The sequence below is a fragment of the Macadamia integrifolia genome, chromosome 1, assembly GCF_013358625.1.
Source record: "Macadamia integrifolia cultivar HAES 741 chromosome 1, SCU_Mint_v3, whole genome shotgun sequence".
NCBI lineage: Eukaryota > Viridiplantae > Streptophyta > Magnoliopsida > Proteales > Proteaceae > Macadamia > Macadamia integrifolia.
Window position 1 is genome coordinate 35,617,232 of NC_056557.1, and position 25,495 is coordinate 35,642,726.

Sequence of the window (25,495 nt, forward strand, 5' to 3'; positions counted from 1 at the left end):
AAAAAAGAAAGAAGAAGAAGAAATTGAGTCTCTAAGAGAGCAAAAGACGCCGAGTCTTTAAGAGTGGAGTCTTGTCTTTCAAGAGAGAATAGAGGTGGATTTTTCAAGTTGGAGTCTTCCAAGGTTGTTGAAATCTTCGAGAAACTAGATTATTCAAGAGGTGTAGTCTTCCAAGGGCGGAAGAGTATTCTTATAAAAAAAGAGAGGTTGTCTACCATGAGTAGTGATGATAAGAGAGCAACCAAGATGTGAGAATCCAAGAGGTGCAATGTGAATGCAACATGTGTACAAAGACTAAGCGATGAGCAAATGAATTGGTAAAAGAGAGATGAAAAAATGGTATATATAAAAAGGGATTGGTTAGGTATTAAATTGTAAAGATTGTATTGTTTGTCTTCTCTTGATTCTTAGTGGAATAGATGGATATCAATCCACGGATGTAAGCAGCAGTGCAGAATGACATAAATCTCTGGTCTTGTGTGCGTATGCTTATTTTATTTTCGACATAAATCTCTGGTCTTTCGTGTGTATGCTTATTTTATTTTTGTATACTTGTTGATCCTACTATCATCTTTGTATGGGGAACATGATTCATACTCAAAGTTAATCCACCCCACTAACATCATCCTGCAACTGAGAGAAATAATGGTTAGTGAGGCAACGATGAATAAACAATTAACATCTTAAAAATTGAAAGCTGCCTATACAACAAAAACCAAGGCACCAACAATTAGAGGTTTTGGAATCATATTAGAAGCACCAAATTAGGAGTGAAATGGGTTTCAAGGTAGTTACTAGGTTCCTTTCTGTTAGCTTGTCTTTGCCCAAGTTCCGTTTCGCTTAAATTTTTTAAATTAAAAAAAAAAAAAATGAGATTATACTATTTTATGATCTAAGTAAAATTTAGTTTCATAATTTCAAACTTTTATTTTTGGGTAACAGAATTTCAAATGGTTAGTAAAAAATGAGATCAAAATTGGTTGGCCAAAATGGAAATTTTCCCTCCTAAAAAGTCTTAAAGGCTGTTTGGTACTCAAGAGAAGAGAAGAGAAGAAAAGAAAAAAGTAAAAAAAATTATACATTTTTCTTAGTTTAAGAAATTCTCCTTGTACTTGACATGTCCTGAACTAAGAGAAGATTCTTTTTTGAATTTCAAAATTCATCTTGAGTCTAGTGAAATTTTCTTTTGCTGTTACTGCTGAAAACAAAAAACGAAAATTTTTATTTTCTTTTAAATGATAGCCAAACACTTTTTTTTTTTATTTTTACCATTTCATTTCTTCTCTTGTCTAGATTTTTTTTTTTTTTTTTCCCACTTATTCTCTTGGCTACCAAACACAGCCCAAAAGTCTCACTTTGAAATTCATCTATAAGTGTGAAACCATCTAGAGAAATTTTAATGAACTCAATGTTATCCGGATTAGCAAATTTCTTCCATAGTGGACTACTAAGAGGGTGTGTTACACCATCAAAGGAGTATGTTGGTAAAAATAGGTGAAATTTTTTTGCTGCTACCGAATTCCCCCTATCGAAGCTTGCAGCCAAGAAAATAGAATAATTTATTTTCCCTTTGGGTTTCACAAATACCCTCATAGGTTTTGTATTTTCTAAATTATCGTTCAAGATTTCATTTCTTCGGTTGCAAGTCTAGGTAGCAAGAACTTGGCTGCTACCCAGGTAGGTGCAAAATTTCATGAAAAAATAAGAAGGTATAAAATACCTACGGTTAGAATTACCACATCATCTTTTCTTAAGGGTTTGGGTTGAGAGGGGGTGTGAAGGAGTTTTAAGCACCAAAAGGGGGTCATATATGGGCATTACTAAATCTGATCCAATTACTCTCCCTCTCCCTAAGAGAAATGGTAACTCTTAATTAGATTGGATCAAAGCCTTATATCCTAAGCACTTCGATTACAAAGTGAGAGGAGCAGGATAGAATGCAAGAACATCCAAATTAAATATAACCTAAAGTGAAGAGCATATGGGCTCTAAGCTCCGTTAGTATTTTATCTTATTTTATTTTTTAAATAAAAGGATTAAAGAAATGAGATGGTGAACAATGATAACATTCTCAATGTTTGATCCAATAAGATTTTGAGGTTTAGAGAGATCTTAGTCAATCAAAAGGCTATGTAGTTGTTGTAATGATCCAGGTCAATCAAAATTTTAATTCTAACTCCAAACATATTATGAGTAGAATAGTTTTTCTTCAAAATGAGCTCTCAAATATTTGAATTCAAGGATTGAGCATGTTTAAATTATTCGAGCGTGGTTGAGAGTGAAAGCACCAAACATATGAGAAGGATTCACTCCAAAAGGCTCTCGGCTCGTCTCCCATGACTGCCGCTCCAACCATCTTCCAACGAGTTTTCAGGGAGCGACATGTGGCAATTTTTTAATCGAACGACCCTGAACAATCAACCCATTTGGTTGATTGAAATCACACAAGACCGACCCACAACACAACTTACTCGATTCAAAAGGTTTCCTTCGACTTTCCATATCTGCTCTTTCCCTTTCGATTTCACAGAATTTTCTAAGAAACCCTAAAGCACACTAAGAAGCCTTAAAGCAAAGAAAAACAATCTTAAGGGGAGAAATCGTTACAATTATGTAGAAGAGAAGGAGGAGAAGAGTATGAAATCGAGGAAGTCACTAAGGTGCCGTTTGATAACACTCTGGGAGAATGTTTCTGGTGTTCTTCTATTCTGCGGGAATGCAAATAGAACAGAAATATGTTTGGCACGTCCGGTTCAGTTTTGTATTCCCCCGGAATGAACCAATGAAAAAGAATGAGTAAAGAATACATTGCAAGAGTACCAAAAAGTTGCTTTTCTATTCTTTTATAAACTTAAAAGAACAATCCCCTATTCAAAACCCCCAATCCCTTTTCTCCATCTCACGATCAAAAAACCCCAAGTCCTAAGGAAAACCTATTGCAGGTTTTCACTCTCAGGTTTCGCCGCTGCCCTCTCTCTCCTTCGTCGATTCCCTCTCTCTCTCTCTCGGTCGCAGGTTGTTAGTATCCAGGTGCGTCGCCGCTGCCCTCTCTCTCCTTCGCCGATTCCCTCTCTCTCGCTCTCAGTCGCAGGTTGTTAGTATCCAGGTGCGTCGCCGGTGCCATCTCTCTCCTTCACCGCTTCACTCTCTCTCTCTCTCTGTCGCAGGTTGGGCGCAGGTCAGTCGTCGGTGCCCTCTCTCTCCTTCGCCGCTTCACTGTCTCTCTCTCTCTCGGTCGCAGGTTGGGCGCAGGTTGGGCGCAGGTCAGTCGCCGCTGCCCTCTCTCTCCTTCGCCGCTTCCCTGTATCTCTCTCTCGGTTGCAGGTCGGTTGCAGGTCGGTCGCCGGTGCCCTCTCTCTCCTTCGCTGCTTCACTGTCTCTCTCTCTCTCTCGGTCGCAGGTTGGGCGCAGGTCAGTAGCCGCTGCCCTCTCTCTCCTTCGTCGCTTCACTGTCTCTCTCTCACTCGCAGGTCGGTCGCCGGTCGCCGCTTCCTTGCCTCTCACGATCGTCGCTTCCCTGCAACTCACGATCTTCCCTGCAGCAGGTATTAACAAAACTCTCTCGATATCCCAATAAGCTCTTAGATTTGGCATGTGGCATGTCCAATTCATTTTCCAATTATCAGATTTCAATGTTAAAGATTTGTTCGGATTTTATGTCAACTCATGAAAAATCCAGACTTGAGATCAAACTTATCATAAAAGTGAATAAAGGTGGCATCTAGTATGAGGTCGGTTATAGGCCTAGTTCCTGATCCTGATTCCATTTATATCCAACCAACTTAGGACCAAAGAGCTTGTGTGTCTTTAATCTGTATACTTTTGAAGCTATTTTCTATGTAATATAAGGTAGACAACCACATACTAATCTTACGAAGGGATTTGGGACTCTGTCCTCCATCAAAAAAAAAAACAAGTGAGAAAAAGAACAACAACCATATGCCAAACTATAGTAATCTTGTTTAATTACAAACCTAATGTAACCAAATCACTCACTGGCAGCTACATATAGAATATCCCATCAGTAAAACTCAAACTGAAAACTGGGGAACAAAAATTCATGCCAAAGGGACGAATTGAAGGCATAATACAATCTTTAAATTCCAGGTTGTTAGTATCCACATCACTGGGGAACAACCAAAAGGCTTGTCACTGGCCTTCCTTTAGCACTAGGACTTTACTATTGGCCTTTCTTTCTGAATTATGATTTCTGTAATATTATACCATTCAACAGTCCTCGTAATAAATATCACTTGACTAGGTTTTTAGGACAGTTAGATCTTTTCTTAGTTATTAATTTTCTCCTCTAGTTCATCTACTATAAATTGTCTGATTTTAAATCTTATCTTATTATCTTCTATTTTGTTCATTAGTCCCTATCATTTTTCCTGTTATTTCTCTGGTTGGAGATCCACCTTATAGGTCCCTTTTCTTGTAGAATATACTTAGAGGATTAAAAGACCAGAGTTACCATTATTGATCCTTTTTTAAACTAATAAAATCTTCAATGCTTAATGATATTGATATTTTGGAGCTGGAAGAGGGCTTTTATTATGTAAACAAGTGGAAAGATCAATTTGAAGTTCTTGAGCATGATGTAAACAAATACCTTGCCAAAAGACATGTATTTCTTTTTTAAGGCTATAATGAGATGTGTTTCTAATTTTAGAGTAATGGCATCCACTTCGAGAGCTAATAACGAGGCAGCAAAATGGACTCAAAGCGAACAAGATTATCTCTTGAAATTAATGGTTGAACAAGTGAAAGTTGGTAATAAGAGTTCTAGCACTTTCAATAAAGGTGGGTGGAACAATATCAAGAAGGGGCTTGAGGAAAAATTTAATCGGTCATTTACGATGGTTCAATTAAGGAATAAGATGAATAAAATGCGATTCGATTACAGCGCTTTCAAGAGACTACTGGATACTACAGGTTTTGGTTGGAATTCCGTGACGAGGACCTGTACAGTTGAAGATGACAGTGTTTGGGATGTACACATCAAGGTATACTGTACTTTTATATGATTTTTTTAATATTCGGTGTAATTTTATCTAATAGCTAGTTTGTAAAATTTTCAGGCAAATCGTGATTGGTCAAAGTTTAGGAGGAATGGGCTACCACATTGGCCTGAACTATGTATAATTTTTGGGGATTCATATGCTAGTGGGATAGGCGGATTCGGGAATGAATATGATTTCAGGTTTGAAGAGGAATCGAGAGGTGTTGATGATGAGGTGGATGCAGATGTAGATGTAACTCCAACTACTCCATTGGCTAATACCTTGCCAACAAGTTATTATGAAAGCCAAGATCCAGGAACTGATCATCCTAGAGTCAACAGAAGACTTGATAGGACACCTACAGGATATAGGAAGAAGAGTAGGACAACTGGTATTGAACGCGCCATACAGACCCTAGCCGAGTCAGTAGCAAACAAGAATACTTCAACCCCTAGCTCAACTCCAATGGGTCTTACTCCAAATACCACAGATTTCAGCACTTCTACTTGTGTTAGATTATTGGAAACTATGAATGATATCCCAAGAGAGTTGCATATTAAGGCGTGCAAGAGGATATTGGTGGATCGGGAATGGAGAGAATTATTCATTACTCTCAAGGATAAAACGAAACAATTGGCTTTTGATGTGTTAGATTGATGGATGATAATCTAACATTTTTTTTTTAATATGGATGATTGTAATGAAATACATTTAAGACCTTTTGTAGTAGGATCGATATATTTTGTTAGTTACACTTGATGTAAAAGTGTAATATGGATATTTACACTTTATGCTACTTTTCTAAATATGCCAGTTAAATTTTACTATTATTGTAGCAATGATTCTGTTGGATGCCGTTTTGTTTTAAATACTTATTACATCATCTGATAATTAGGGCATGTTGGATGATTATAGTTTTATTGATCTTTTGGAAAATTTGCATTAGGGGATAAACATTTGTATGATATTAACAAGTTTATAATTTGTATGAATCAGTTATGGCAAATGTCGATAATACTCCAATAATCTCCTCTACTGACGACGATGTAGAAGAATTGATTCTCGCAACATTGTTGATAGTACAATATCATTATTCCAGCGATTTATACAATAGAGAACCACGCAGGGATAGTGCATTCACAGGGGCAGCATGGGTACATAAGGTGTTGCATGGGCATGCAAACCGCTGTTACGAAGAATTTGGCATGGAACGACATGTGTTTTTAAATTTATGCCTACTAATGAGACATCGTGGTTGGTTACAAGACAGTCGCAAAATTAGGGTAGATGAGCAATTGGCAATGTTCATGTTCAGAATAATAGGTGTAGGTCCTACTAATAGAGCAGTTGAGGAGAGATTCCAACATTCAGGACAGACTGTCAGCTATTACTTTGGCAAAGTATTGCAAGGGGTGCTTAAGCTTTCTAAGGAGTCTATCAAAGCCCCATCGTTTGATGAGATTCCTATGGAAATAATTGCAAACAACAAATGGTGGCCATATTTTAAGGTAAATTGGCAATTTTCTTTCTAATAAGTTTACATCATTTTTTAACTTATGATCGTTTTTTGTTTCACATAATAGTGCTTTTGGTTGGTTTTTTGTTTTATTTTAATTAGGATTGCATTAGTGCCATAGATGGTACACATGTTACTGCTATAGTTCCCAAGGGAAAACAGATCCCATATCGAGGACGGAAGGGGATAACAACCCAAAATGTGATGTGTGCCTGCTCGTTTGACATGAAATTCACTTTTGTATATGCGGGTTGGGAAGGCAGTGCAAATGATTGTCGTGTATTCAATAGAGCCCTAGAGGATCCTACTTTACGATTTCCTCATCCTCCCCAAGGTATATCAATTCCCAAATTATCATGTATGCAAATGATTATTGTGTATGCTTTTAATGTCTTGCTTTATCATATTGTAGGGAAGTATTATGTTGTAGACTCAGGATATGTGAGTAGGAATGGATACTTGACACCATTTAAAGGAGAGATATATCATATACCAGATTATAATGGAGGAAGAAGACAACCCATAAGTACTAAGGAATTGTTTAATTATAGACATTCTTCTTTAAGGAATCATATTGAGCGTTGTTTTGGGATTTTAAAATCAAGATTCCCTATTTTAAAAAACATGCCTCAATTCTCACTTAGTTACCAAAGTTATATTGTGATAGCTTGTTGTGGACTTCATAGCTATATTAAATCTGAACAAATAGCAGATGCACTTTTTCAACAATATGGGGAAGATGACTACTATGATCCTAATGAAGAGAGAGTCAGGGTAGTCAACGCTCACGGAGAACAAGAAGATGGTGATATTGCGAGTACTTCTACTACAATTCATCAGGGCAGTCAACGTGTACAAGGAAGACAGATGAATGAGCTAAGGATACAAATTGCAAATCAGATGGCAGTAGATAAGGGTTACCCCCTGATTTGATTGTTTATGTAATAAAATTTCAAGACACCTATTTGCAGCTATGATTTTTATTTTGTAATTCCTATAAACTTGAATATTAGACTTTTGTTTTCTTATTAAGATAACTATGGAAACTCTTTATGTTTATATTTTATTATTTCCTTTAAGTAATAGTATTTTAAAAGATAGTTTCATAAACAAATTATTTCCTTTTTTAAGTTAAATTTGACCATAATAGCATGTTTGTAATTATTGATTTCTTTGTTCAAAAGTGAATTTTCATTATTGTACTCTCCAGGAATAGAAGTGTTTGTCAAACGCTGTTTCTGTTATTTTCCTGTTCTAAAGCCATTTCTGAAATAGTTTTACCAAACGCTGTTTCTGTTCCGCCAGAGTGTCTTCACAGCATGGAATCGAAAAATAACACTTCTGTAAAAGAACACTCTCCAGGAATAGAAGTGTTATCAAACGGCTCCTAAGACTAAACCCTAAGTGGAAAAATCAGAGGAAAAAAAAACCCTAAATGAAGAGATTGTTACAGTTTTGTAGAAGATTGAAGAGGAGAAGGGGTGTGAAATATAAGGCGAAGGGGGAAAGGGGAATCAAATCATGATAGGGTTTCTCACCGTCTCATCTTTAAAATGACTTGGGAATGATCTACGAAGAACATAATTATGTAGAAAATAAGATGTAAAAGAGAAAGAGGATAAAGGGAATCATACCTGAGATAGAGAAAGAAAGGGTTGCAGAAACCCTTACCGCATAAGAGAGAGAGAGAGAGAGAGAGAAGAATAAAAGAACAAAGAAAAAGTGACAGAGTTAGGGTTTGATTTCTTCTTCCTGAGATGGTGATGGAGAGGGTTAAGTTAGTGATGACCTTGACCACAGAAAAGAAGAATGATGGAGGAAAAGGAGCTACGGCAATGGAGCTTGGGGAACTGAGGACATAAGCCCTAATTTACAAAAGAGATGTTCAGTTGCAGAAAGCAAACTTGCAGTGGCAAAACGAAGAACTGCTTGGAGTTTCATGCGTGCTTCAGAGTGGAGGAAACCTGGATCGGGTTTCTATAGGTATCGCCAAGCGCCGGCAAGAGGAGAGAGAGGAGAGATGGGTCGAATTATTCTCAGTCGTTGGATTCATTGCAGCACATGTGTCACGTTTGGAGGAGTCATTGGACGCTCGTTTGAGCGTCAATCATTGGAGACGAGTTGGATCCTATTAGTATGGCATATGAAACTCTAGATCAATGGGAGGGCATGTGAGAGAATATTCAATGCTTGCAAAAGGGGCAGTGTAGTCTTTTTGCACCCTACATGTTTTGGACTTTTCTTGCTGTAGCCTGGCAAAGTTATTTTTCCCTTAAAGAGTGTTTTTTAAGAGGTGCACTCTTTGATTACATGGTCCCTGTGCTCAAACATAGAGAGGGCAAATGATGCACACCACCCCTAACTAATGCTCGCGTGCCCCCTCATTGGCCCTCTCTTTAATGCAAGGGCCACACAATAATGAACTTTTTGAACAAAAATGGTGGACACAATAGTGCTGTGCTAAGAATTCTCTCTCTCTCTCTCTCTCTCTCTCTCTCTCTCTCTTTTTTTGTTTGGTAAACCAAAATTCATTTGGCACTAGATACACAAGGTTGGGTTTGAGATAGCCAAAATCAATGAATAGAATAATACCATATTGTCATACATGTCATTTAAATTAGGGGATGGGCGAAGCCAAATATTTCTCTTGAAAAAAAAAAAAAAGAAAAAAGATTAACCATATCTAACAAGACAAGTGGATGTGAAAGACCACATCTTCAACATCCAAAGTTCCTTCTAGATCTTCCATCTCAACCTCCATTGGTTGGACCATCAGTTCTAAGAAAGCTAGCAAGTCATATTGTGATCACATGACAGCTATTTCCTTTCTTTCTTTTATGCGCTGTCCTTGAGCTAGGTGGTTTATCGATTACGTTATGCGAGAATGACCCACCACCAAAATCTTTCTTGTGACCAACTTTCGAGAACAACATATTAACGATCACATCATTCAACTTAAGGTATCAGCCGTTGGATGTTACATATTACCTAGGCCCATGATAAACGGCAGATCTGGTGCATCTGCATTATCCGCATCATAGATCTCATGTGCTTAGCGTGATTCTTGGACAAAGCCACCTAATTACCTAAATGTAATAATCGGTGACTCAGTACAAGGTGAAGGTTCAACATTAACGTGCGAACAAACATTGGGGTTTCTTGAAAAGTCAAGGGCAATTTTGTCATTTAACGAAAAGGCGGAGAGAAAACCGAAAGAAAAGATTTTTTTATCCCGCGTAAGTCGTAGCTGCGTTTTGTATGGCGTCGGTGCCGCCTTCACTCTGAGCATTTTCAGAGCTCAGCCACTGTCCACTGGACTCTGGAATCTGGATCGTGGACAATCGGCTACTTCGGCCGCGATCTAGCTCTTGCCTCCTCGTGTTTGAGCTTACTTGATCGATTCAGGAACTCCAAGGAGATCTTCGAATAGCTGCATTGATCTCTGGTGGTCTCAAATATCTCCATTCGATTTTGACTGGAACTTTGGTGTTTGAAGACCTAGAAAGCAGAATCTGTCTTCGTTTGGCTACGGATAATCCATTTTTGTGTGAAGATCTCGCGCAATGCGTTTGGTTTTAGAGTGATATGAATCATAGAGATTCATTTAACTTTTAGTTGTTGAAACGCGAGATCTCTTTGGAAAGAGGAAGCATTGTTTTGTTTTGTTGCAGAAGTAGAATGGGAGCTGATTCGAAGTCGAAGGGGGGATGGTGCGGGTGGTTCGTTGTGTTTGTGGTTTTGGCTGTTATTGCCGCAGCCGTAGCACTCACTATAGTGAAGAAATCTCATCACTCGAAGGGAGGATCTGCTGCCCCCGTTCCCGGGCCTCCCGGCGCCATTACGCAGAAATACGCGGATGCCCTTAAATTAGCTGTCCAATTCTTCGATGTACAAAAATGTACGTTGCATTCTCTTCTTATTCCAGTTTTCATCATATGCTTCGAAGTTGCTGTTCCATACGCCTAGAGCTCTTATTTTGTTTTATTGCTGAAAAGGTTTTCTTGTTGATGAGAAACTTTAATGGAGTTAAAATTACTTCTTCCAATTTCTTTCTGTGATAAATTTCTTTTGTATGTTATGTGGAAATAGTAGTATATTTCTTGTTGCATTGTTTCCCTCTCATTTTGTAATGCCTGCCTGCTTTGCCTCAAGGTTTTTAAGATCACTTCATTCTTGCAGCTGGTAAGTTGGTTAATAACAAGATATCTTGGAGAGGGAATTCGGCTCTAACAGATGGGAAAGAAGTGGGTCTTGATCTGTCAAAAGGAATGTATGATGCTGGTGATCACATGAAATTTGGTTTCCCTTTGGCTTTCACTGCATCTGTGTTGTCATGGGCCATCCTTGAATATGGAGATCAGATGAGCGCAGTCAAGCAGCTGGAACCTGCTAAAGAGTCACTTAAATGGATAACTGATTACCTGGTCAATGCACATCCTTCTGCGAATGTGCTATATATTCAGGTTAACCGGATACTCTAACTCTAATACTGTAGTTCCTGTTTCCAATCACTTGGTACTTTTGACGTTCTATCATTGGTTTCCTAAATGGTTCTGTGACTTGCATTATGCCTTTTAAGAAATGCACTATGATTTCATACCCTTTAAACTGCTGAGTTCCTGAGAATAGGAGTGAGCACTTGTCTCTTATAGCAGTGAACTTGAAGAGGCATTGTTCAAAATTCTGACCTAGCTGTAGTTTGGAAGGGGCTAATCCAGTAAAAATAAAGAAAAGTGAAGAAAAAAGGGAAAGAAAAATAAATAGCTGTGCTGAGTTGTGTTTGCTATTTTGGCAGGTTGGTGATCCTGATATAGACCATAAGTGTTGGGAGAGACCTGAAACCATGTCTGGGAAGAGGCCTCTAACACAGGTGAATACATCTTCTCCAGGGACAGAAGTTGCGGCAGAAACTGCAGCTGCTATGGCAGCAGCCTCTCTGGTGTTCAAGACTACTGATTCCACGTACTCAGGATTGCTTCTTAAGCATGCCAAACAACTATTCACTTTTGCAGATACTTACCAAGGTTCTTATAGTGTCAGTATCCCTCAAGTTCAGACATACTACAACTCTACAGGATACGATGATGAGCTCCTGTGGGCTGCTAGCTGGCTCTATCATGCCACTGGGGACAAGTCATACCTCGATTATGTCACTGTACAACATGGAAATACCTTTGCAGATTGGGGAAATCCAACATGGTTTAGCTGGGATAACAAGCTTGCAGGAACTCAGGTATGCATGCCCATTATAAAGATATGTAACTTCATGCTTTTGTATCAGTCACTTCAGGCTCAATCTGGTTTCAAGTAAAGGAAAATCAAGGAAAGTGAAAACTAATTTTAAAAAGAAATTGGAAACTTCTGTAATCATCTTTTTGTAACTAAATTGGAGCCCTACCAAATATGGAATTAGACTTTTCTAGTGGATTCTTTATTTACCTATTCAAATTCAAGTAATTTGGTTGAGAAGTGAAGGAAAATCAGATCTTTTTTGAAAGTTTTAAGTTGGTTACCAAAGTTGTCAAGGCATTGACTAGGCGTGACTTACACGATGCTGCCTAAGCATCCAGGTAGTTTGTGAGAGTCAATGTGACTGACCTTTTTGTGAAGGGGAAACCCGAGGAAAACAGATAAAAAAACAAGAGGAAAAAGAAAATAAAAGGGAAAGAAGTAGAAAAAAAACAAGATAGTAAAAGGATCAAGAATGTGACACCCAAGAATACAACAAGTGTATTGAACCCGTATAGGAGATCAGTGAAGTTTTCCTACCAAGAATACGGCAAATATCAGGGGGTTTGGAGAATCGGTGATGATGTGCAAACTTTAGCCTCACATTACCTAGGAAGAGGTTGTTGAGCTAATTGATAATCTCTAGCCTCCTTAACATGCCACAACGCGATTTAAAGCGTGGTGGGTGAAGGGAAGAAGGTGATGAAAAATAAGAGGAGCTTTGTAGATCTTTGGCCAGAACATCGATCGATGTTTTTACTTTTGACTTTCAAAGCTCTGAAGAAGCTCATCAAACTATTTTAGATCTGGGGTCCTAGACTTATGACAGCAAGCCCTTGATTCTGAAAATGTGGTTGCCAGATGTGAGTTTGAAGGCAAAATCAATAAAACCCAATGTGGATCACGTTCACTTCTTTTAGTTGTCCATTGTCTTATTCCTAGAAAGCTTTATAAGATAAGGGTATAAAAAGATTTTTCAAAATAAGTTGAAAGTGACATACCATTATGTCATTGTAAAAAAATTATCATTAACTTATAAATACACAACTTAAATGATAAAATAATAATAATAATAAATAAATAAATAAATAAAATTTTGAAATCTCAAGTGATTTCAATAAGAAAATCTCTTTATATATTTTTCATCCATTATAATGAAATAGATATAGAGAAATGATATCTATTGTAGGCATCAAAATGGAATCCCACTACACTTAAAAGGATATATATATATATATATATATCTCGGAATCCATAGGGAAAGGAAAATTGTATCATGACAAAGAAGGATAAGAATATCATGAAAGAGATCGAGTTGCCTTCTTTCACTGTGTCCGGATTTCTCCCCACATGGGGAAGGGATAGCTCATATATGGAATCCATCACCAAGAAGTGCGGATCAAGTCCTTGTATGATTGATTCTCGTATGATGTTTGATTTACACTTAAACTCCACTTAATCTTTCTCTTTTTTTAATTGATTTTTTTTTTTGAGTGAAATTCTAGTGTCGATCAAACACCGTACAAGAATTACGGTGAATGATTCCCGCATGAGAACTTGATCCACACCCATCATCAAAGAGGTGTCAGGTGTGGGTCCGCCAGTGGGTTTTTGCAGTTCATAAACAATGAATCCATGGGTGTGGGGGAGGAGATCCAGATTTCCTTCACCCACCACGATTGTGCGCAAGGAATATCAGGGGGTTTGGGGAATCGGTGAGGATGTGCAAACTTTAGCCTCACATTGCCTAGGAAGAGGTTGTTGAGCTAATTGATAATCTCTAGCCTCCTTAACATGCCACAACGCGTTTTAAAGCTTTGAGGCCCATGGGCCAAAGAGAACAATATTGTGCTAAAGTTAATAGGGTCGGGGCGTTACTAGGGAAGTAACAGCAAGAATAAAAGGAGGAGGAGAAGGAGAATGAAGCAGCAGCAGCAGCAGTAGTAGTAGCAACTGTTTATGGAGTTTTAACCACCTAGGGAATAGGGTAGAAAACAAACTGAAACCAGAATCACAGGGATTAAGGAATGACCAGAAATAAGAGAAAACTGATAACAGAAGTCCCTGAACAATCTGGATTCCATTAGCAGTCATGAATCCACCTGATTAACAATCTGGAATCTATCAGATCCAGCTATGAATCCACATAAATACACTCTTGAACCTCACAAGTGTAGTCTGAAATCCACAGGCCCAATTCAGACCAAAAGTTCTTCAACTAATCAGATCATATGGAAGCTTTAAGCCTTTACATATTTTATAAAATTGGACCGAAAGTGAAATAAACAGAAGTCTAAACTCATGGAGGGCCGGTTAGGAGAGAGAAGGCTGTGAAGAAAATTAGAGTAGCAGTGGGGGGGAGGGGGAGAGAAGCACTCAAACACTCATGTAGAGCTCAAACAATTCAGCCGATTCTTTGTTCAACTTCAAATCTGAGTTCTCTATTGGTTACAAGCAATTTATAGGAAAATAGAAGACAAAGAAAAGGCAATCAACTGAAATAGAAACTAACCTAATAAGGAAACAAGTCCTAATAAGAAACTAGTTCAAAAGTAAACGCATAAACCAACTCTAACTCCTACTAACACTCCTACGTACACTACTTCTTGGAAATAAAAGACTTAAAATAATAAACTATTACTTCCAACCCTTGTTGGACTGGTTCTTCTTGGCTCTTAGCTTCCAAAACCAGTCATGTTGGTCCAGCCAGTCAAGTGCAGCTGTATCTACATCATAAATTGTCCTAAACTCCCCAATTGTTGGCTGCTGTGGTAGAGTCCTTACCTGACTCAAACAATTAAGTAATAAAATAATAACAACTTATGACAGACAAGGGAACCCCTTCCAGCTGCAGGCTGTGAATGGGTGTTGTAGAGAGACCCAAAAACTGTAATAAATAGCCAACTCAGGATGGACTTATAAAGTCCCAAATCCAGCCAACTACTTACAGTAGAAGGATGATAAAATAAGATGAAAATAAGCTTCCAAATACTACTCCATGACTTGACTGATCTCCAATTTCCTGAAGCAATCAGGAAACTTGGAATTTCTGGAACCGCAAGCCATATCCTGGACAGGAACCGAACCATAGGGTTGGTTCAAAGTTCAAACCCTAAAACTTGTTCAAGGTTGAACCAGACCAACCCAAGCCCTTGGAACTTGTTTTCTGTTTCTTCTTTCTACTCTTAGAAATCTGCATCAGCAGCAGTCTCTGATGCTATTACTGGCATCAGCCAGGCAGTCACCGGAAGAAAAAGAAGAATAAAGAAGAAATGATGTGTTTAAGGGTAGAGAATATAGGAATAATATAACAGAAACCACAATGATCCAAAGCAAACACAAACTGGCAGAATATAAAAATAAGTAAGACAGAATCTAACGGTTGGATGGGATTGAAACTTGGTTCGACTAGATCTCTAAATATGTTGACCAGGCCTTCCAAAAATCAAGTTGATCCAAGTGGGATTTGCTGTGAGCACATAACAGAATTAGAGTGTTAGTCATTAACAGAATTAGAAAGTAATAAAGAAACAGGCAAAACTCCCAATCGGCTAATCTGATGGACATCAAATTTTAGACACAATGATAACAAACATTGAAGAACAACATATTAGAAGATGATGTCCATCCAATGGTTGGAATTTTCCAAAATAGTAAGTTAATCCCTGCAGCCAAAATAGCAATAATATAAGAACCCTGCAGTAACAATGGAAGTTAGAAAACATTGATGGACAGATTGACAGAATATTAGGGACAAGTGGCGCAGGATCTAATGTAGACTAGGATAGGCAGTCTAACCAAGTCTCAACTGCAGGAACTTTTAATCAAAGAACAACCTTAAAACCAATGAAAAAATGGTGTAACAAACTCAGACCAGAAGAGGATAAAACATAACCAGCCAGATATCAAGTTCAGTAAGAAGTATCCCTTAGAACCAATCAGCAAACAGACCAGTAGGGCCCAAACAGAGGCTGATAATAATACCTTACGGTCCAATCAACTTTAAAACATCACAGAGAAAGGGCAGAAATCAGAGAAGGCCAGTAATCCCTATTTCTCTGGACAGAATTGAGAGAGGAAGCGATTTAAATACCTGTAGAATTAGGGCAGATCTGTAACACCTTGAACAACAAAGAAGAAGAAGATAATAAAGTAGAAGAGGACCTGTCGGGCTTCACACCGTAGAGAGTCAACTGGATCAAACACCAATTCCATCAGCCTTGATCAAACACAAGACAAATCTTCATGGAGAAGACAATAGCAACAATCATTAATTTTCTTTATCAAAATCATCTCAGCTTTAGGAGCTTCATTTTCTTTATTTATAATGTTGATGGGGGAGGAAATTACAAAATAGAAGGTTCTTAAAACAATAGTTACTAAAAACTGAAATTAGAAACTAGTTGAAAAAGGAAACTAACTACTAATGACTTGACTCCTAAAGAAACAAATATAACTCAAATCAAACCCAAAACTAAAATGGAAACTAACTAGTAATCCCGTATGCATCCTTAGAGCCTCCTTCAAGACCCATAAAAGTGGTCTATTACATTTAAAACACATGGGATCAAAGGCCCAACGTGTATGGAAAACCCTAGGCTTGTTCCTAATAAAACAAACCTATTTTGGTTATTAATTTGCATCAGGATTAGACACATGCATGGCCCTGATAGAACCAACAGGGGAAACTTTGATCTGTGGACCCGAGAGTGAACAACCAGTAAAAAAATCCTGTAGTAATGGTTAGAACAACAGATATGAAACCAGGATACTAAAGCACGGAAAAAACCCAACAGAAGATTCCTTGCTGGAGTTTTGACAGAAAAGTAGGAAGAAAAGAGAAAGAGAAACTTGAATGAGATAAGAAAAGCAAAGGATGACCAGGTTTCACCACCGAAGGCCAAGGGAGGCTTCACCACCTAGGGTTGCATCTTGACTCAACACATGCAAGCTGCTACTTCATTGAGGAAGACATCTTTTTTCAACTCTCAAAAACCGTGGGGTAGGATCTCCTTTATCTTTATTTATAATAAAGAAAAAATCAGATTACAAATTTAGTAACCCAAACTATGTGTGGGCTACTTAATGTCTAAGAAAATAGTCTTCATCATTGCAAGGAAATGGAAAGAAAGAAATTAGAAACAAACTCATACTTTCTAATATGGGAAAATACAAAATTAGAAACTAAACTAAGCCAGCAATAAAATCATCCTCCTCTTTGCTATCTTCAACGGGGCCCACCAAAAATCTTCTAAGAGTTCTTTCCATGCAAGGAAGCAACCCTCCAGAAAATATTCTCCATGCAATGACCAGAATGGAACCCACCCAATCTAGTAAATCTTCCACCAGTTCTCCACGCAAGCTGGCTTCATGGGCCCACACCAAGTCCACATGAACAGTACCATGTGAATAGGGCCACTGTTCATGTGAACATTATTGCGTGAACAGTAACACCTGAACAGTCTTCCAATGTTCCTTGAATTGCATCAGGAAGGAGAAGAAGGGTACCTACCTTTCCTTGCACATGGTGGTGGTTCCTCATATATCTCTTTCCGGTATCAAGGAGGGGAAGGGGAAGAAGATGGTTCTTCAAGTCACCAATGATTTGAGATTTAGTTATTTTGTATGTTTAAAATAGTACGTTTGATAATAAATCAGTTAAAGGAAAAAAGTTTTTAAATTTTACATATAAATCCCCTCAACGTAGTATTATACATAAACCACCTTAAAAACTTTTGCAAGAAAATAGCATTTTAAACATTTGAAAGTCATAAACAAGGGGAAAAACCAACATTGTAAGCTTTTGCAAGCCAATTATTGATTTTATTCTGTTTGGAGACTTTGGAGAATCTTGGAATCTTCTGTGCAGTCAAAATCAAGGTCCACAAATTGTCCTCTTTCGTTGTGGGAGGCAAGTGCTGGATCCCACTCATGCAAGTGGTGCTATGTAAACTCTCTTTGACAGTTTTGGCAAACCTTTGACATTTCAGATTCCAGTTTAATTTATAAGTAAGTGTTATCTCAGGTTTTACTTTAAATTTGAAACCTCAATGTAAAAAAGCATTCAAAGTTTTTAGAAATAGAAGAGCTTGGGAATTATACCTGTCAAAGTTGAGCTGGATTTCTGGCTGGACCATTTTCAAAATTTTTCAAATATTATAATCATGAAATTCTGAAAACCTCGTCAAATTTTATGAAGTAGCTTAATCCACAACACGACTATCAGAGATACTAATACTATGTTACTGTGGTTTTATTGCCACTCATGTTACCTTTCTTCTGCAAAAGCATGTCAGATGATATGGGGCTCCACTTCTAACATTTGCAGTTAATCAAATCTTGGTGCAGGTTCTTTTGTCCAGGATAGACTTATTTGGCGCAAAAGAGGCCTCAAATTCAGAGAACAATGGCCTCCAGATGTACCGAAAGACAGCTGAGGCTGTTATGTGTGGCCTCCTGCCAAGTTCCAAAACAGCCACAAGGAGCAGAACAAGTGGTAATTTTCATTTCTATCTTACCATTTGCTTCCTTTCCAGAGGGGAACCTACCAAAATTTGTCTTAAATCCCACAACTTGTTACTCATTGCATTGGTCTTAAGTCTACATATGATGAGAATACATCATAGAAACATCATAGAAATGCAAATAACCTCGCTCAGAAATCTTTGCTGTCCAGACATATGGAATTTTTACCTTCACATAATGCTTGAAGATAAAGAGAGATCGATTGACTAACTTTTCCTTGCCCATCGGATGGCTGCATATCAGGGAATGAGAAGGATGGAGTAAAAATTTAAACTGTTAGAAGCCAACTTATATTCCATTTTTTTTCCTATTCCTGAAACATATATTTAGCCATGGAACTTTCTTTCAAGGATGGATGGAGATATCCCCTAATTAGTGGAATTTCAGGCTAGAGCAGCTTGCCAACTCAATGGTTTGTAAGTGGAGAACATTAATGGCATGGGGTGTAGGAAAAATCATCCTCAATTTCCTCATAGAATATGTCCTTAAATTCACTCTGTTGTAGTCGAAGTAAATGAGTTCTGCCAGTGCCGTCGTTGAATAACTCACATGAGGTATTCCTCATTAAGGTTTGAACCGTGATCAAGTCCTGCTCATTTTTCTTCCTGTTTAACTTCATTTGGTCCCACTCCATCCACTCGATTCAATTTTGATATCCACCAGAAAAACGTAAAGGAGTTTGGTAAAGCTAACGTTAAGTTATAATTTTAATGCATCTATAAGATTTCTAAAACCTCTCGAGTGACCTTTCCTCATTTTTGAAATTCAGACATTCGATACTTCATTCTTGATATCATTAATTCTAACATCGGATTTCATTGAAACTCCAAAATATTGTATTTTTATGCAGGTGGTCTCATATGGGTCAGTCAATGGAATTCTCTGCAGCATCCTGTTGCTTCTGCATTCCTAGCTGTTCTTTACAGTGATTACATGCTCTCATCCCAGACTGCAACTTTCAGTTGTGATGGGGATTCCTTCTCTCCAGAAGATCTCCGCAAATTTGCCATTTCCCAGGTACACTGTTTCATCAATCAATTTAATACATGTAGTAAAACATTCAGGGGCTATGGACCTGCCTGGTGACATTTCCCACTAGGATAATGCCTTCTCGATTATAATTCTCATTTGCTTGCTTGTTATTTATGCACCAAATTATTTTTAACCATGCCAAGGAAAAACTATAGCATGGATCCTTTGGGTCATCCTATCAAGGTGAAATCAAGATTCCATGTTTCGGTAATTTCGATTAAAACCTATACACGTTTTTTTGCAAGTGTTGATGGCCAGATGGCCAAATTAGGTCCTAGAACTTCTACGAAACCCTATTTTTGGCCTCTAAACATAGTGGAGCTCTTAGTTTTCAAAAAATCACATCCAAAATGGTAATTTGGCTTTGGACCTTTGGTTGGTAGTGTACACTGTATAGTGTATATATTCTCTAATATTGTCTATTCCACATGAGGTTTAGTATTAGAACACATAAAATTCAATTAAAACAACTTAAATAATAAAAAAAAGAGCTTACCCAGTGCACAAGGCTCCCTCCATTGTGGGGTCTGGGAAGGGCATAAATTACGCAGCCATACCCCCGCATTGTGGAGAGGTTGTTTCCCGAATTAAAACAACTTATTAGAAATGAATATATATCAAATTATAGGCCATTTCATAAATCATACATGATTTGTTACAAAGATTCAAATACATCGGAGTCAACAATACAAGCAACAAGTCACCCCTAGACTCCTAGTACCACATCAAGTTCCGGGCAGAATCTGACCAACTAGAAAGTTGTTGCTGCTGAATCAAGATATCCTCCGACTGCATTCCTCTATTGCCCAAGTACCTGTTCCAATCTTGTATAGTAGTGACTTGGCCAAGAAAGCATAAAAAATGGGTATTCCAAGCTTCATTGGCGAAACCAATCGAAATGAGCGAATGGGTTTCAGCCCATTTTGTTCGAATTTATATATTTATGAGTAAGCCGAAGTATAAACAAATTATGACTGAAACCTTGAAATTATGGTCAAAATATGCACATTCTTAAGTATTGTATTTGTTTTTGTTTTGAGCTTTTGCAAAACCTAATTATTTCGTCAAGTTTTGGTGAAACTGTGTACCATGGGTGAATTCAACTGTAAGACCATGATCCATGGACCCTTTAGTCGCAGGTTCAACCTCATTTCTGAGTGCAACAGGAAGATTGGTTTTGTCCAGCCTCTTCTGGTGCTTCTCTTGATAATAGGAAATATCTACTGACAATTTGTACTCCTCTCTCTCTCTCTCTTGCAGGCTGATTATGTATTGGGCAACAATCCAATGAAAATGAGCTATCTTGTTGGGTATGGAAGTACGTATCCTCAATATGTGCATCACAGGGGAGCTTCAATTCCAGTGGATTCAAATACTGGCTGCACTGATGGTTTCCAGTGGCTTAACTCAACTAAACCCAATCCAAATGTTGCTGTTGGAGGACTTGTGGGTGGACCCTTCCTTAATGAGACCTATATCGATTCCCGGAACAACTCCATGCAAGCAGAACCAAGTACTTACAACAGTGCTGTTATCGTTGGCCTTCTCTCTGGTTTGGTCACTACCTCCTCTGTGGTCTCATCTTTCACTTAAATTAGACCACCTAGCTATGGTCCCTAGTTGTATAATATATTCTCTTTTATTTTTTTGGATGCCCAATTCAGTGCCTTTTCGTGTGCAATAGATCTCATGTAATGGTAGAGCTTGTGTCAATTACTGATTATACGTATACACCTTTTCTTTCACTGGCTTGCTGGAGTAATTGTTTCTTGATTAGATAGAGATATCAAAAAGCAAGACGGCCCCTTGATCCATGCTTGTATGTAATTCCCTTCCACAAGTATCATGCATCATTTAAATTTTGCCTCGTGGTATTTAAAGATATGAGGTGCATGTAAAGATGATATCTTTTAATGGAAAGATGTAGCCATAGAGAAAAAGAAGTTGTAATCTTTACATTTTGTCCTTTTAGTATAACATATTTTTTCCAATCGATACAAACTTATATCATTTCACCGAAGTGTGCAAGAAATGAAACCCTTGAGAGTTGAGGATGACACAATGGTAAGTTACTTCTAAATTATTTTGTAAATTATGCTTTTTTAATATTTGTCTTAAAAATTTTATAAGGAAAAAACAAAGAACAATTAAAAAAAGATGAAAGCTTCTTAGTTGGGACTTTCTTTTTTTTTTTTGGTGGAATCGACATGGGACATTCTCTAGTCATGGCATCATGGAAGCATTTCCTTCAGCCATTGTCATGGCATCATTGAAGCATTTCCTTCAGCCATTTTAATTGCTTCTTGCTTACCAGTTTCATGAACATCTCCCTCCGGTAGGGATTCTGTAACAAATTAGTGACTACCAGGGATAATCCCTTATCAACATTATGCATGGTAATCAGTGTTTTAATGCAGTAATGCGTAGCTCCATTTTCTATATGGCTTAGCTTCGGTATATGCCAATGGGTACACTTATGAACTAATAAAGTTTCAAAAGAAAAATATGAATTTTCAAAGGAGAAAATTAAAACCTTCCACGGTTGATGCCCCTGTACAGTTCTCATTGCCCCCGATCTGGTGCATGGCCAACATGATAACAGTATCTCTTGCAGAGGGGGGGGGGGGTTAAGGGCGTTACAGGATATGTCCCTTTTTAACTTTAAACGGAATTGTATATCATCTCTTAAGACTCCCCCTTTGCCGAACTCCAGAGTCCAGCCCACAAAGAACACATCCCAATAGTGGATTTGGCATTTCAGACTAGAGACTACTAAACATAAAAAGTCTCACATCGCAAACTTTTTGAAATCACCTCCTACTTAATATTATAAGAGCACCTATTGAAGTGTCTCTTTGGAGACATCCGGTAAAATTGGAATGATACAGAGAAGATTAGCATGGTCCCAGCGCAAAGATGACACGCACAAATCGAGAAATGGTCCAAAATTTTTTGTATTTTTTTTTCCTTTTCAATTTCTTCACCTGTTGATGGGATTGATTATTTGCGACTGATCAATTCTGATTCTATTGAGTTTCAGATAGTAGAGAACTTTTGCCATTTGTATTCATGTTGTTCTCTTTGTGTTTCTGTATATGTCTATTATTTCTCACATCAAGTTCTATTTCAGGTCTTATGATTTTGCCCACTTTGAATTGCCATATATTTTAACTAAATAGTTTGGGAGCTTGAGCTCTAGCTAGAGAATCCAAATTATGGAAGATGATAAATTGATGGACCTTGTCACAGTGGAATTTTGAATTTCAGTAAAATGTGGAATTTATATTTGGATTACTTTAATGTTCTTGAAAAACTTTAGATTTTAATTAATTAGAAAGAATACATACATATAATAGGAAATGGAGATTATATAAACATGCAAACAATCGATATAGAGATGACTATAAGCGTACCTGAATCCATGGCCAAAAAATGATGCCTTGTTGAATCCCTTCTTGATCAATGCTAGTCTTCTCTACCCGTGTCTCTCTTTTCCGAAACAACAGGATTTTCTCGTCCTACACTTAATGGGCACTAAGGTCCTATATGACAACTGAAATTTTAGAACTAATTGGATTGAAACAGGATCAATATCCGATCCATTAACACTTTTTTTATTTGAGGGGGGGGGGTGTCACGCTATCTTGGGTCGCCGATATCAACAACAATACCTTACGGCTAGGCCAAAATATCCGAGGTTTATAGATTACCTTACTAGAGAATGACAACCATAATCTTTCTTCTCTTGGTGCCAAACAAATTGACAATGAAGGAATGCGATGTCATATTTTGTGAGCGACCTTCGTGAACTTGTCGGTTTTAAACATAGCAAAAATGGGAATGGGAATAAATACGAAACGGATGGTACAGATTTTAAATGGTGCAAAACTCAAAATGGGATGACAAAAAAAGTTTAGAAAAAAAAGAAGAATAAAAGAAAAATATATGGTACTGGTTTTAAACATGTAAAATTCAAAATAAAGACATTATTATTATTTTTTTCTGGTAAAGAAAATAATGACATTATACTCATATAAATTGATGATTATTACATGAAAATCTACATCTAATATTCAAAATAATTGTAGCATCCAACATCAATGCATATATATTTCACAACCTATTATAAGTTCTAATATATATCAGCCAACATCAATTTCAAATTCACACATCGTAACAAAGATGTCTAGTAGTCAACTATTTGTCTGTCCCATTTCCGCCCCCCCCTCCATTCCCCCTTGCCAATGGGCCCCAATTGTTGGGCAATTGTGACATTTATTGGTAAGTAAAAAAATAATAATAGAAGGTTTAAAAAATGTCAAAAAGGGGAACATGTTTAGAATGTATTTAAGACGAACATGTCAGTCTCATATGCCGTTTTTGGAGTGTTATTGTTGACATGCCAACAGCAAGATGCAAAATACCTTTTTTTTTGGGTAACCTGAAGATCATTCATTAAGAGAAGAAACAATTACATGGGAAACCTCCCTAAGCACAATCGAGTTGAGTCAGGGGTCATTACAAGAGAATCTAACTGCCATAGAGGAAGAAAGTGCCCTACAGGATAAGGAGTGAGCAACGAAATTCGCTAGTCGAGGACTAAAGCGGAAGATGCACTCCGAGAAAAAGCAAGAAAACTGAGAAATATCCTCAACTACAGAACTGATTTCAGCAACAAGCTTCTTTAAATTGATAGCTGACACAAGATGCTGGAAATCAGACTCAAAAATGACCGAGGACCACCCCTCGGAAATAGCAAACAGCAAAGATGATCGGAGAGCAATCGCCTCAGCAACTAAAGGAGAAGTGAAGGGGATAGGATCTGAAATTGCAGCAAGAACTTCACCACTAGCATCCCTTGCAACAAAGCCAATTCCAACCTTGCTGCACCTCTTAAGAACAGCTGCATCTGTGTTAACCTTAATAAAACCAAAGGGAGGGCGGGACCAGCAACAATGAACACTTGAAGGGGGAGGAGGAGATGATTGTCTAACGATCACACAAGCTTGAAGATAGTCCGAGAAGGAGCTTTGGGCCTTAAGAATGACCTCCTCAGGAGAGGCATGAAGACGGTTGTGCACAAGAGCATTTCTGGCCTTCCACAAGTGTCAACAAACAAAGGAGGCAAGACCAACAACTTCCTTTGACAAGGATTTGGAGGGGGATGGGATGTTCTGCCAAGATTCGATCCAAGACTCCAAATCGGGGAAGGAGCCCAAATCAACCCGAATGGCCAAGGGGGAGCCAAACCACATAGCCTTTGCAAATGGATAAGAAACCAATACATGAAGGGGAGTTTCCAAACAATTACCACATCTGATATAGCTTGAGTCCACCCTCATATGGCGCCTCTGGAAACCCTCTCCAACCCCAAGGCCATCAGTACAAGACCGCTAGAGAAAAGATCGAACCTTAGGGAGGGTCTTAATTTTCCAAATAAATTTTCAAGTCGCATGCTTGATTCTCTGATAACCATGGGAAGAAGAGGATGAAGGATTGGAAGACAACCGGAGGTCTGCCTAGTTGCTAGCAATATGATAGGCACTCTTAACTGAGAAGCTTCCAAAGCTACCTTCGCCCCAAAATAGATGGTCATCTCGATCCATGATGCTAAGAGGGATACTCAAGATAGCCTCTATGACAGTGGGGGAAAAAGAGAAGACAAAGCAACCTGATTCCATCTTCTATGAGGCTGATCAATTAGATCCGAGACCCAAACCAAATTACAATCCAACGGAGGGGGGAAGGGAATCTTATGGTCGGACAATGACGAAACCCACCGATCCTCCCAGATTCTAATAGATAGGCCATTTCCAACCCGCCAAATGAACCCAGCTAAAAACACAGCCCTACCCTGAAGGATACTTCACCAACCTCAAGAAGGGGACGAACCAAGACAAGCCTGAAGAAAAGAGGAATTTGGATAGTAGATTGACTTGATAAACCTCGCCTATAAAGAATGAGGATCAGATCATAACTTCCAAGAAATTTTAGCCAGAAGAGCTAAATTATGCCTCATTGAATCCCTGAAGCCCAAACCCCCTTTGTCTTTAGAATGGCACAATCGATCCCAAGAGACCCAATGGTGCGATGCTCATTATCCTTCTACCCCCAAAGAAAGACGCCATTGCCTTCCTTAATTCATTATGTATGAAGCAGGAATTTTGAAATGAGACCCAACAAAAGTAGGAAT

The 25,495-nt window shown here is 38.1% G+C and overlaps 3 protein-coding genes and 1 non-coding gene across 4 annotated transcripts in view; 3 read left to right on the plus strand and 1 right to left on the minus strand.

Moving 5' to 3' along the window:
• Positions 1-3,612, minus strand: part of LOC122073643 — a 5,829-nt gene extending 2,217 nt beyond the window's left edge. The window contains exon 1 of the mRNA XM_042638269.1: positions 3,529-3,612. Within this exon, the coding sequence (XP_042494203.1) occupies positions 3,529-3,612 (84 nt within the window). The remainder of the gene's footprint in view (positions 1-3,528) is intronic.
• A 961-nt stretch (positions 3,613-4,573) lies between these two features.
• Positions 4,574-5,657, plus strand: LOC122073652 (L10-interacting MYB domain-containing protein-like). Its single transcript, XM_042638279.1, has 2 exons — positions 4,574-5,003; positions 5,079-5,657. Exons 1-2 carry the CDS (start codon positions 4,623-4,625, stop codon positions 5,655-5,657), a joined length of 960 nt encoding a protein of 319 aa, XP_042494213.1. The 5' UTR covers positions 4,574-4,622.
• Positions 5,658-9,753: 4,096 nt separating this feature from the next.
• On the plus strand, positions 9,754-21,047 carry LOC122085665 (endoglucanase 24-like). Its single transcript, XM_042654163.1, has 6 exons — positions 9,754-10,414; positions 10,696-10,979; positions 11,312-11,749; positions 18,094-18,241; positions 19,121-19,287; positions 20,563-21,047. Exons 1-6 carry the CDS (start codon positions 10,195-10,197, stop codon positions 20,893-20,895), a joined length of 1,590 nt encoding a protein of 529 aa, XP_042510097.1. The 5' UTR covers positions 9,754-10,194; the 3' UTR covers positions 20,896-21,047.
• Positions 21,048-22,151: 1,104 nt separating this feature from the next.
• Positions 22,152-22,254, plus strand: LOC122087096. Its single transcript, XR_006142660.1, has one exon. It is a non-coding gene; the product is annotated as a U6 spliceosomal RNA (small nuclear RNA).
• The last annotated feature ends 3,241 nt before the right edge of the window (positions 22,255-25,495 follow it).